General features: G+C 39.1%; 1 protein-coding gene across 1 annotated transcript in view; it reads right to left on the bottom strand.

Moving 5' to 3' along the window:
* grid2ipb (glutamate receptor, ionotropic, delta 2 (Grid2) interacting protein, b) overlaps positions 1-14,252 on the bottom strand; it is a 42,233-nt gene that overhangs the window by 9,357 nt on the left and 18,624 nt on the right. The window contains exons 6-14 of the mRNA XM_036573070.1: positions 12,041-12,126; positions 9,122-9,191; positions 6,251-6,544; positions 5,066-5,217; positions 4,537-4,662; positions 3,900-3,982; positions 3,655-3,799; positions 2,751-3,061; positions 839-1,606 (exon numbers count right to left, since the gene is read on the bottom strand). Of these exons, the coding sequence (XP_036428963.1) occupies positions 839-1,606; positions 2,751-3,061; positions 3,655-3,799; positions 3,900-3,982; positions 4,537-4,662; positions 5,066-5,217; positions 6,251-6,544; positions 9,122-9,191; positions 12,041-12,126 (2,035 nt within the window). The remainder of the gene's footprint in view (positions 1-838; positions 1,607-2,750; positions 3,062-3,654; positions 3,800-3,899; positions 3,983-4,536; positions 4,663-5,065; positions 5,218-6,250; positions 6,545-9,121; positions 9,192-12,040; positions 12,127-14,252) is intronic.

Genomic DNA, 14,252 nt, shown 5'->3' with positions numbered 1-14,252 from the left:
AGTATCTTCTGAGTATATCAAAATCATCACTATGTAAAGAACTGCATTATTCATTACAAAGAAAGTATAATTATAATTAGTCCTTTTTAACTGTATTTACTTTAATGCACCATGTAAAATGTTGAACAAATGTCACCATACTCAGTTTTCAATAGTACTTTAAAAATCTAATATCATGATACATATCGTGAACTTTTTTCATGTATTATAATTTTTAAATATATTTATAATATTGATTTTATTATATTTTATGTTATATCGCCCACCCCTACCAAATAGTTTCTTTAAATATGCATCACCAACACTATTTCAAAATGTTTTCATTAAGGTCAGGCAAACTTAATGTGGTTTAGAACACAGTATGACAGAAAAAAACTGGAAGCAGCCACTTTAGACTACAAGGTCTGTATTCTATTCACCAACTCATGAGTAGAAGTGATGATCTAGTGATGATCAGTTTTTGTGACAATGCAAGATCAGTCCTGCTTTGTGAATACCAGCTCTGGTGTTGTCTGAAATGGCTGCCTGTCGCGAAGTTTTTATAGCTCACAATAAGTCATACTGTGCTCTAAACCACACTGGCAAGTCTGTGCAACCTTAATGAAGTGGTGTGGTTTGAAAGAAGGTTTGGGAATTTATTTTTATAAAAATGATTTGGGTTATTTGGGTGACTATTGAGCTCTAGCATTTGTTGGCTATTTTAGCCTTGTAGGACCAGTTTTACACTAAACAAGCAAATTTGAATTCCAAACATGTCTTGGCCAAAGAACTATTCCTTTAATTTGACATCAATAATTGATGCCAAACTTCAGAATGTCTCTGTCTCAGGCTAACTAACCTGTCCCCAAATGGTGCCTTCAGAATTCTCAACCTGTTCCCAGCGGAGTCTCTTAACACTCATGTGGTTGGTGTCAGAAGCTTGAGGGCTGGGTTTGGGGAGCGGTGGGGGGTCACAGGGTGGGGGCAGAGGTGGTGGGGGTGGTGGTGGTGGTATCTTGTTGGAGCGTGTACTCTCATAGACCTTATGCGGTGGCTGGGGGGAGTGGCTTTGGATTTTGGGCTGGATGAGTGAGCTCCTGGGGGCGGAGCTCTGCTGGCGCTGGTAGATGGACTGGGCCTGGTGCCTCAGTGGAGGCCGGGGTGACACACGTAAAGGCTGAGGGGATGTGCGTGTGGAGGACTGCAGGATGGGGTGGGCTTTGGGATGGTCCAGCTGGTGGGTGGGCTGAACAGCAGCAGGCTGTGGAGAGGTCTGCCGGGGCTGTGGGTGCTGGAACCTGGTCTCCTCACGTGTAGGCAGTACCTTGTGCAGTGATGGCCGGCTGGACAGGAAGAAGCGGGGTGGAGGTGGTGGAGGGGCGATGATAGGGTGGTTCTGGAAGGCAGGAGGTGGCTGGGGCAGGTGCTGTGGTGTGAGGCAGATAGGAGAGGGTGGGTCAATGAATTGGAGTGGTGGGGGTGGAGGAGGAGGGCTCTGGGGAGGAGGTGGGATGTGGTCTGATCCAGATGAATAGGTCACCGATGTTGAGTCATCGCTGCTGTGATCCTCACTGCTGGCGCTGCTCAACTGATGGGACATGTTCTCCTGATCGTCCTGGAAACTCATCTGGCAAAGGCACAACAATCATATCACCACTTATAACAACTTTCCATTTTTATACTCCACTTTAGGGCAGGGCAATATAGCGATATAACTGGATATAAGCAGTGACTGAGTAACCCAGTGCTGTTCCTTGTTGGAGAACTACACAGACCTCATTTTAAATAGTTTGCTAAATAATATTAAATAAGATTTACAAATTTATTTAGTGTTATGTTTTATTTTAAAGTAATGTTTTGTTCTGTTTCATTCTAATTACTGTTTCCCAGTATTGCTGACAAATAATTTGTTACAGGACATTTATAAGACATTAGGCTGAAGTGCTGCAAATTTTGCATTGTTTCTGCTCCAGTCTTCCCAGATTGTGACCTCCTGTCTGAGAAAAATTCTACGCATAGTCCACACAACTTAAGTGTCCGAATGTGTTCAGATTACTTATAATAAAATACTTCATGATTTCTAATCATCTGAGCTATCTCTAGAAAGTTCATCTGAGCTTTCTTAGTGCCTACTCAATAGCGACAAAAAATATATTTTATAAAGTCTTTAATAATAAGTTTTATAAATGCAGTGTACCTCATGGACCACTCATGGACCAGACTTGTATCTAATTAACTAGCTAACTAACTAATTCATTCACTCACATTTAACAGGCTAAGGAGCTGGCCACCAGGGGGAACTATTAGCACTCAAGCAGCTAGGGGGCATCACTGAAAAGGAGGAAACTGAACCCACATGGCATTGCATGGCAATGTAATCAGCAAAGGTGTCTAAACAATGAGTGGAGCACCAGAACTCTCACCTTAGGAGAGAATAAAACATACAATTTTGCTTACCCACTTTGTATTTGAATAGAGTAAAGAACTGCATTGTGAGCATAACAAAATTGCATTTTTTTGTGTCATTTTATCAACCTTTTCTAAATGATGGATTTTGGAGTGCATGATGGTAATGAAACATAGACTAAATATAAAGGTGGCCTTGGCCACACCCCCACCCCTCCACAACTTTGACAAAATCAGGTTTTCAATGCAATATGCAACCCAGTTTTTTATTTTTAGACATTATTTTTTAGATATTGCCCAGCCCCACCTGCACTGCTGTGTTTTGATCTCAGTGAATATATCACTGATTACATGCACACACACACCTCCTCATAGTCGTTCTCGCCTCCCAGGAAGTCATCCACAATGGTGACACGGTGGCCAAGCTGTTCGCTCAGAGCGTCTAAGAACTTGTCTGTGTCTCGGCTACGGGGAGGTCTGGAGAAAGTGAAGAGTTTCCTGCGGCGGGACAGGGGGCTAGGGGCCTCCTCCAAGTGCTGAGGGGAGGCAGGAGGACTGTCTAAGCTGACGTAGGGGTTGGAGTCCACACTTCCTGGAGAAGGGACAGTCTGCTGGTAAAGCTCAGGGCTGGGGAAGGGCTCCTTCCAGGACAAAGATAGACCTGACTTACGGGTCCCTATAAGGAACAACATACTGTAAGTAGGACGAAGGACAACAATACAAATTAATCAAACTGAAGGAAGCAAGATAATAGAGTTACAAGTTAGAAGTAATGACTTAATGCTTTAGTTAATGTCAAGCAAACACATATGTATCTAACTGTAGAACTTAAGTTACTTATCATAGCTACCTTTCTTATTATGTTACAGTGTAATGTCCTTTCACAGTCATGAGCCCTGTTTCTCAAACTGGATTGGTTTTACCTGGGGAGGTTCTGTAATATAAGTGATTACCAACAAGATTCATTCAAAAACAAATAAGTTTTGTTAAACATAAGTAATCAGGGTCTAAAAATGTTTTTTTTGGCATAAAAGATGCACAAGGCCAAGCACAAAAGAACATAAAGGTGAAGTATGGTGGTAAACCTGTAATTTGGGACAATATTTAGAATTACAAATCAGCTATTCAAATCCCTTAAAAATGATATAAGAGATCCTCCACTGGTAACTAATCTAGCTTGAGTAGGGCTATGTTTGTACTGTACATTACCTCATCAAAAAAGACCCCGCAGTTTGATTTCAGATGGAGCAAATGGTATTGTGAGTGTACCTGTGTTAGCGTGTGTGAAGGAGCGAGTGAGTGCATGGCTCTCAGCATGGCCCATGCTCTCAGTCCCAGGTGAGGAGTGACTCTGTAGAGACTTGATGTTCTTCCCCGCATACGCACTCTCCAACTCTGTGTACACTCCTGATATCTACAGGTTTTTTGTTGTGGTTAGATGACAAATGGCATGACTGAGAAAAAGCAATGGTGAAAGTTTAACAGGTGCTAAACAAGTGCTGAATGGTACCCACATGCTTCAAATCAGGGGACTCTGGGAAGGAGGTCCCATCCCCACACTGTCTTTCTCCTGGAGTTGGAGGCTCAGTGAAAGTACCTGAGGCAGGGAAAGAGCACTGTCCAGCACATAGCACCTCAAAGCAAGCTGAAACCCCCCCTCAAAGCATACTGTTGCTGTCATAATAAAGCCTTGTATCTCTGAAATGCTAACAGGAATGGTTATTTCAAGTTATTTTGGTTTATTTGTCATGATCCACAATGTAAAGATGATCTGCTCTTTCAAATAAAGCAAAAAGAACAAATAAAATGGAGTTACAAGATTTTGATATGACAGCAACAAAATATAATCATGAGGGACTAACAATGGCTGACTGGAATTTACTGTGGCAGTGAGGTTGGTGTTCTGCCAAACAGACAGAGCAAAAAGGTGCTTGCAACCTCAGCTTACAGCAGAAGAGTTATTGAACCATAAACATCAGACATAGCATGGCTGGTTGTTTAAGGCTCCATAAGAGCAAAGAAATGATTCTAGAGAATGAAAGCCTGGGCATGTAACAATGGGAGCTACTATGCTAATATGAATTATCAGTATATAATATATATAACCTCAGTATATTGTATTTACAGTAGCCATCAAATGTATGAAATTACCCATTCCTAGATGAGTGCCAATGATACAGTCATCTGAGCTTCTTTCTCTCATGCTGTTTCGGTGGGACGTCCCGCTCACTCTCATGGAGCTGCTTCGTCTGTGATTTTCTTGCCCAAGTTCAGGCTCTGCAACAACAATAAACACAGACAATATACAAGCAACAGTATAAAAAGCCACATACTATCTGACCATGCATTTAAGTATATATATATATATATATATATATGTATATATATATACATACACACACCCCCACACACACACATTTTAGTGTCTTAGCCCAGCATCATCTATATGTTCTGATGTTCTGCTGTTCTGGAGTATGATCAATATGTCATCAAATATCAGTTTGAAATATTGGTCAGATTTAAACGTCTGTATGATGCTGATAACTTTTTTAAAAAGATTATCTGTTGGTTCTGGTATGATTTCGATATGCATCACTAATTTAAGCCACAAATACTCAAACACCTAATAATGAGTCAAACCCAAACAGACTGCATTAAATTCAGGCAGAAATCTGCACACCTGCTCCCTTGAAGCCGAGGAAGCGTGAGATCTTGCTTTTGCAGCGTTCCTGCTCTTCATAGGTCAGAAGCTGGTATATGAACTCCCAGATCAGCTGCTTGGCAGGGGTGTCCAGCACAGGAAACACATCCACAATGAGTGTGTCCACATTCCTGTGGGCCAGACAGGTGGGGAAAGCATTTTAGAGACAATTTGAGAGCACTCTATGTGCACATTTCCACTGTAGCTGAGTTATTTAAGAAATCCAAAAGAACCCACGCAGATTGATCCATATTGTCTATGTGCATCTATTTGTGCCTGAAGCTGAAGCTATTTTTGAATGTTTTGCACATTGGCTTCACAGCCGTGAAGCTAAAGGCTCGTTTCAGGCTGAGGGAACGCGTTGCACTGACATTTGTGCTGAAAGCATGGTTAGTCTCAGTAAGTGTTAATTATCTCTGCTTTCAGGATTTATTTGCTGTCTATATCTACTGCCCTTTAGCTGTATGGAAAAGCATTAATTGGTGTTTTATAAACATACAAATGACTAAATTAATTCAACAGAGTTCTTAGATGCCAGGATCAGAAAACAAAGAATGCATTTTGTCATGTTTGAGCTGACATGCAGATTGCTGGGGCAATGTTTACAAACATTCTCCACAAAGCAACCTACAGAAACCTTCCTGAATAAATGCTCCAAAAAGTAGCATCTGAAAAAAATATTCAAATTTTGTCAGTGACAGTAATTTTAACCACTTTTCAGAATAGCTGTAAAACGCAATTTCTGCATGTTTTCTGCACCTGAACTATGCATTTTTTCTCAATTTCTAAATTTTTCAATAATGTGGATGGAGTATATACCAATCAGTCATAACATTAAAACCAACTCCTTGTAGCATAGTATTCACTGTAAAGCTTCAATCAAATCAAATAAAAAAAAAATTATCTGACATAAGTGACTGTCTTCATACTAGAGCCATCTGTTCACTGAAACAGAAAACAAACCACTTATATTTATCAATGGTTTATTGGCAGTCAATACTGATGGAACATTTTTAATAGTCAAACAATACTTCAGCCATGCCCCTAAACAGGTATGTCCCCTATGGCTATATTCTTAAAATAGAAGAGTGGGAGTAGTGTGTCTGAATGTCTGCAGTATTACATCAGGTGATGCATGAGAATAGACAGCATGATTGGTGTAACCTATGCTGGAAGAAGGTCTCCAGAGCCTTGCAGATGGTGTATCTCTCCTGCAGGGTGAGGAGGTGCTCCAGCTGCTGGCTGAAGGTGCGTCCATGTACGCGAATGCTGGGCGGTAGGATTTCTGCAACCCACTGCAGAGAGCTGAGAGCAGGGGAGCGTGAGCGGGGCATTGGGGGGGTCTCCTCTGCCTCAGAGTCTGATGAGGGGTATACTGCTGGACCCTCTTCCACCACCAGAGTGGGATTGGCACCGCTGCCTTGCAACATGGACACCACTTTCTCATGGGAGCAGTTCCTAAACATACACCAAAATACGGTTTAATACTCTAGCTTTTTTCAACATGCCTACCTCCTCTGTCTGCAGCGTACAGTGCATTATTCATAAATTAGCCTGTAAATCTGTCTAATGCGTTCTTTAAGAGATAAGAATAATTTTCCAGAGAGGAAAATTTGTAGTAATTCATTACTAGCATTGTGGTATTGGCAGTGCTCTGCTTGATCGCCATGGACACCAGAAAACCAAAGACAAAGCGAAAGTATCCGGACTACTTTTTTCAGTGTTGCTGTAATGATAAAACTTCATAAGAAAAGCTCTGATAAGACAGTCTTTCTATTGTTAGAGTGTAAAAGCACTAGTTTTGAATTTGTGTTAGTCACGCATTTCAAATGCTGGTTCACAGAACTTAGCTGCCCATTAGCTTCTATTATGAGTGAGTTCTCAGTCAACAGGTTTTCAGTTCTATTCTAATGTTCGTGATAACAATACGTCGTCATCTGTCAGTTTCTGTCAGTTTCTGCATAACAAACAGTGCATTCCCCTCCTATTTGCACAGAATAAAGTAGCTCAGTATGAGTTACTAAATGTTTATTCTCTAAGGTTATTACTTACACACACAGTAAGTGCATAGCAGGTAGCCTAATTTTTGTCTTTATGCCAGTGTTATGGGGAATATGTAACAACTTTAGCAGCTTGTAATAAAAGAAATAAAAGGAACTGTAATATGTTCTGATGAATGAATGGATGGATAGCAATGTTTTATTCATTCGAAATTGTGGCTCGGCAACAAACCTAATTATTTTTAGCTGCAAGATACTGCATGCATTAATTCTGCTCACATTGGTCCTGAATACATTGGCACTTTTTTTTAGCTGTTTTATAGTGTACAATTAGATTATACTCCAAAGAAAAATCACTATGAAGAGAGGACTGGTGATACTTCTGCTGTTTCCATGGACAGCAGTGGAGTGTGTCAAATTCTCATGAAATTTGTACTCTATCACTGAAATATTCATTATATACACACACAGATATATCACCCCTGCACTGACGGTACCTCATTATCGAGCTTGGTCACCAGGCCACTCACAGGATGAGACGGAAACCACACACAGTCGTTTCAGCCAAGTGGAGCACAAATGTGTAATTCAAAATCACCACATAATGTAATTTTTCAATATTTGGTGAGAAGGTTTATACTATTACTGAACACAGGTTATTTTCCAGCAGATTGATAAAATGCTGAAGAGCAAATAAAAGAAAATATCCAATAAAGGGATTCTACACTCTAAGGCCATGTTTTAAAGGTACAATAGTTTGGAAAAAATCTCATTTACATGATTTTCCACCTACCCCATATACAGTTGAGCAGCCAAGACTGCATATCAAATAACAATAAATACATATGACCACATAACATTTCTAGAGTGAACACTAAGGCATCTTGATGCATCCCTGACAACAAAGGACCACCTTAATCAACCCCCTAGTGTCAGGAATTACAAAACCCAGGACTGGATTCTTGATTCAAGGTCCATATTTCAAAATCACTGTTTTATACGTTAGCAGTCCTTGCAGTCTAAAAATTTGTAACCGTTCATGCACACAAACAAGGACTCATGGCACATTTTTGTCTGACAACAACAGCAAGAGACTGGCATAGTACACGTGTGCAGCACCCTGTCTTCAGTCACAAAATTCAATCATAATTGGTCACTGGAGACAGATTAGAAATGTCAGGTCTCACTGTCCACTTGTGATCAAATCAAACAAGATGAATGGTATAAACAGGACTGAAGTTCCAACCATAGAGATTGATTGGCTGAAAAGCATCCTTCCTGTGTTGTTAAATCTGATTACAGCACGTTTCACCATATGTGTATCATTCCACTGACCAGCAGATGCTAAGTAACAACAGTGGTCACTTTACATACCACTTGTGATGGACCTCACTTGTTTCTGTATAATCCAATGGTTAAGGTGTAAAGAAAGTCATTCAGGGTGGAGTGGTGTGAAATGCTACGATCTAGAGAAACGTAGTGCGTCAAAATTGTTCACAGTGATGGTGATAGGAACCAGAGAACCAGCCTGAGACAATGTTTTATGATAGATTTGTGATAAACTTTTGGCTTAAAATGTACTTTTTAAAAATCTATTCAAGGTGGAGAGGGACACAATACTGTAAGGCAAAATAGTGACAAAAGATACTTTTCATATTTACCACTATTTTAACATTATTAACATTACATATAAAAACTCAGAAAATATGAGTTGATTCACTGATCATTTTTGATAGTGAATAAAATGGCTATATTTGAGTTGTGGAGTTCACAATCTCTATTTTTTTTTATCACCACCACTTTAAAGAAATCTGAGTTATTACGTTTCTTTGCAGTGAACACAGAGTGATTTTACATTAAACCACTCTGAATGACTTTGTTTATATTTCAACTATTACATTATGCAGAAATAAAAAATGGTGGAATTTCCCTTTATGTAGCATTGTAGAGCTATAGCTCGTGCTCTTCTATTTTAGTATGACTTCACTACAGCTCAAGACAAAAGAGTGTAGAGGGAACACACTGAGGAACTCACCTCATATCCAGGCCATTGAGAAACAGAATGCGATCTCCTGGTTTAAGACCACACTCCTCCGCAGGGCTGTCTGGAATGGGAAAAGATATAATGAGTAAAGTGTCTATTCTGGCACATAGAGTGCACAGCATACTGTGAAATATAAACACACTTAACCTGCTGTATCTGAGTACACATATATTATGGGCTGTATATTAACAGCTGTTGCTATTCTTACATAATTCAGTGATGTTAAGTTTCTTCCCTGGAGAGCCTAGGACTGTATACAGCTGTCTCTGATTCAACTCACCAGCTAATTATCAAAGCCCTACAAGAGTGGAATCAGTAATCTCAAAACTGGGAAAACATCAAACTGCCCTGTAAGGTACGAATGGATTGGCCATTGATAGGACCAAGACAATTTCCAGTGGGGCGCTATTTGTGGGCAACTGAGAGAGTGAAATGCATGGTCGTCTACTTGTACACTAAGGCTACAGATGGCTAATTAACCAACTAGCAGTCACTCCACTTCTTAGTCTAGCTACAGCGTATTTGACGTGTTCACGCCTATGTATTTACAAGAGATAATCTGTGTTTACTGTTGTTCAAAAATATGCCTTCGCTCGTAACTTTGATAGCAGGCTTAGTCATGGTTTTGGGGGGGGGTCATGATGGGGGGTAGGGGGCTGAAATTAAGTCTGAATTTACTTCCCAGTCCAGCCCTGCTGTAAGGGTAATAAATACAATTTCAAATTTCAAATCATGAAACTGCATGTTTCACAATACACAGTATGTATTATGATATTTAGTTGTTCTGAGCTTTGTAAACAAGGTGGAATGAGCACAACAGAGCAGCATGTTAAAAAAACTGACATTTATTCAACATTTGCAACGATAAACTACTGAAGAAAGAATAGGACGAAAAATCGTTAAAAATAAAATAATAAGATGATGCCATTATGCCCTGACATTAGCTCCTTTTTACTATGCAGTTTGTACAGCTTGTTTACAGGCTCCAATTGGTCTAAGTCTGTCTTATGATACATGCAGTTGCTCAGTTCTCGAGAAGTGATGGCAATGCACATGATATCCTCAGAAAAGCGTATTGTGATGCAATTTATCACGAAAACAATAATATATCATTGTGTTGCTCACTGTCCTGTGCTGTGCTCCACTTGTATACATAGGGGCAGAACTTCCATGCAAATGAAGAACAAACGAGCAGCACAATGTAACCATGTGTTTTTGTATGAAAGCATGTTTCCTCCAGACAAGAGAAAAAAGTTTTTAATCCCTCTTTGTTTCAGGTTCAAACTCTGACTCATTAGAAAATAATTACTTACTTTCTCAATATTTTGTCTAATAAAAAAAAAAAAATACTATTACTTAACGAGAAAGTGTGTGAAGATATTATTAGTATAATAATATATATATTTGTGAAAATAGGACACTACATTGTTAAACATTTAAGGAAATTAAGTAATTATTTTTTACATTGTGCTTTGAAATACATTCATTTTGTGCTGTTGTGATGATTTCTGTGCCTAATGTATTTGAAAACCATGTTATATTGTAAAATCTACGATTAATTACACTGACAGCTCTCTGGCTCTTTGGGAACTGTATGATAATTGTTACACGAACTCTTACGTGCAGTATATCAAAGAATGGACATTTCTGCCACATGCACACATAAACCACAGCGCACAGAAGCCACAGCACACAGGAGTAACAAAGGTGTAGCTTTAATGCAGGAACTGCAGAGTGAAAGATTTCCAATATGTGTTTTAACAATAGTTTGGACAAGAAAACTTTCAGATCATTAATTAGACAAAACCTGCTCTTGGATAGTTCTGTGAAATAAACTCTAAATATTAACAAATAGAAGTTTACAGAATTGTCTTTCTAAAACAATTAAGTTTGGTTTTTATTTCCTTCATCAAATTAAGAATAATGCGCCATGCAGGTAGGTGTTTTTTTCCCATGGAGTGGCAAGTGTTTTACTTCCCATGAAAAATAAATAAAAGTGTATGAGCACTGTTTACAGAATTGTGACAGCCGCTTTTGGAGTTTAAGACGGTGCAAAACGTTAGTAAATCTGCTCCACTCTGTTATCTTGTTGACAGACAGAAATACACAAATAACAAATGAAGACTCCTCAGTCTTGGATCTGAGGGTTTGTATTCGGTTTCTTTATCACGATATTGGACGCCTACCATATTTCCATAAGCAGCCCCACATGGCCCGGCTGAGTCAGTGCTAACTAGCCTCTGCCCAGGCCTGAAGTGGGCGAATATCGTCATACACACACTCACACACTCACACACTCACCTCCCCCTCTCCAGCCCCACACACACAATCATCCACACTTCCATACAGAATGTACCCAACACTGGCCTTAGCAACACCACGACCCACTCCATTCTCTTTCAGTATTGTTCCACATCTTTCAGGCTTTCGCCACAATGGTACACATTAAAGAATGAACATTGTAGTGACATGACAGAGAATTTGTGCACAGGACATTCTGTAGATACTGTTGTTTTTTTGTATTTTGTATAATGTACAGTCTGCTTGTAGGGGTATACAGATCATATTTTTTATGGCCAAAGGCTGATGTTTTTGGCTGTTACTACAGTCATTTTTTAAAGTAATAGGCAAGATTTTTGCCAAGGTTTAGAAACAGCAGTCAAACAAAGCATGTGTACTTAACATCATTTATATCATAAAATTGTTAGACAGATTGGCCAAAACAAAAATAAATAGGCTGATCACCGTCACGTGTAGGAGCAAATTTTAGTCAATTCCAATCCTGTCTGATTCCGGCTATGCATCCCTATCCGCTTGTATTCACCTTAAGACCCTTTGTTGTTTTCTTTCTAATAGTAGTCTAGTTTAAAACATAAGAACACTGTTGTGATGGATAGACAACATACATACCTGGAATGACAGAATCAATCCAAACAGGAGCATGGCCTCTCAGAGTGAACCCGAAGCTCTTTTTTCCTCTGTATACACGGATGATCCTAAAAAATGGGGAAAGCCACTATGAAGGTTCATAAATTTACTATGTTTGAGGCAATACTGCTTAGATGCTTGTAGGGATGACACACTTACTTGTTTTAATGATATACCACAGTATTAATCCTGATAATCATTATGACATTTCAGGTTTTAATTATTCAGATAAAAGCGTATAATTAACGGTGGAAAGTCACAGTGAAAGGTTATGTTCACATCGATGCGCTATAATGTGGAAACTAAAGGTATTGGTGCTGATGATAGTTGGTGCTTCCAAAACATTTTCAACACTATTTCAACAAAACAACTAGAACAGTGAAAATTGTGATTTTGTTGGTCATTTGGAAGAAATTTATATATCATCTCATAAACACTTGATGAGGTGACCAGGTCTTTAACAATTTTAGCCACTGCGTTAGGTAATATAATTCGGCAAACTACATGCAGCGCTGTGCAAAAGTCAGAGACCACCCCTCATTTATTTAGTTTCCAAGTACAAATTATTAATTTTGGCGAAAATATTTCTGAGGAGATCAGATATAAGATAATCAGTTTGCATAAGGCATGGGGAAGTCGAAAGTAAAAAAAACAAACTGGAGCTCAAAAAATATATATCTTAAAAAATATAGAGAAAATGTGACTCTGAACAACTGTGCAAGACCTGGCAGACTTTCAAAACTGTTACCATCAGATAAACAATACTTCAGCTTTCAGTACAGCAGCATCCAGCTTTGAGAAAATCAAACTCCACTCTTGCTACAGATCTGAAAAAAGGTGTTTCTCTCCATCCTTCCACTGTAAGAAGACAACTGCACACTATGAAAGGATGTGTAGCTGTCAAGAAGCCGTTACTGAGAACAGGAGATAGACGAAAAAGAATCAAACAAAAATCAAACAAAGAAGCTGCTAGTGTTCTCAGAACAATGGACTGAGCCCAGACCTCAACATCATTAAATGTGTTTGGGAATACCTGGACTGCAAGAAACAGGAAATGCAACCAACTTCTAAGACTGAGCTTTGGAAGTGTGGAAAAATATCCTTGCAGATTTCTTTGAAAAACTGAAAGCAAGTCTCCCATAAAGAATGGAAGGCAAATAGCAAACACAAAAAGTAATGAAAATATGAATCTTTTCTGCTTCTTTCTTGTCCAATAAATGATTTCCATTTTGACTAGAAATTAAATAAATGAAGGATGGTCTCTGACTTTTGCGAAGTACTGTATAATAATCAGATCAGATTTATTTCATTCATTTAAACAAGCAACTGGGTTGTAATAATTTCATGAAATTTACATGAAAGTAGCCCAAATCTGAACTAAAAGGTTCCTATTCTACCACACACTTCAAAGAGAACATCAGATACGTATCGTGTGAAAAACAGTCAAAAAGGCTAACAGATTTGCAGACTGAAGCTGTTATGCTTCCATTCAGATCTCCACAAACGGAATAGCGTACACTAAATGCTCTCCGTCCTGAAGCGGCAAACAGATTTATTCCAGATTCTATTTCTGGTTGCTGCTTACACACCATGCAAAGCAATAAATAGAAAAAAGTAGATGGCAATGCACTAGCAAACGCAGCGAGAGCCATTTAAGAGCAGATGATTTGTCTGCTTCTTACTGAGAACATTTGACATTTCTACATCAAAGAGCGTGCTGCTCCGTTGCTGTGGCAACTCCTCGAGAAGACACTGAAGACGTTGAGTAAACAGCAATAGGAAAAAGCAGCACGTTTGCCGAGTATCCCATACCATTTATATAAGGCGGACTACTTCAGCCAAATGTAGATTTATAGATTAGGCTAAAGGGTGGAAGGCAATCAATGGTACGTGATACGCAGCAGACTCCAGTATAGAGATTACATAAGCAGCAAGGAAAGGAAACAATAGCTCCTGAAGTGCTGCAACAGAACACGCATATAAAGCCATCCTGACATCATGTAAAATGATCTACATGTGGAGAAAAATCAGATTTCATTGTCTGTCAATGTCTACAACCTTTAACTATTAAGAACATATACATTTATGGTCATGAGAAACCTTAGAACAAATATAAATAAAAGTACATTAGGACAGGAGAGAACCATGACTTTGAACTAACTATGGCTTAATCTGCAGGTAGTAGTTTTATTCC

The sequence above is a fragment of the Colossoma macropomum genome, unplaced genomic scaffold, assembly GCF_904425465.1.
Source record: "Colossoma macropomum unplaced genomic scaffold, Colossoma_macropomum, whole genome shotgun sequence".
In the NCBI taxonomy this organism is placed as follows: domain Eukaryota; kingdom Metazoa; phylum Chordata; class Actinopteri; order Characiformes; family Serrasalmidae; genus Colossoma; species Colossoma macropomum.
Note: the sequence above shows the minus strand (reverse complement) of the source record. Positions and strands in the feature narration are given on the sequence as shown.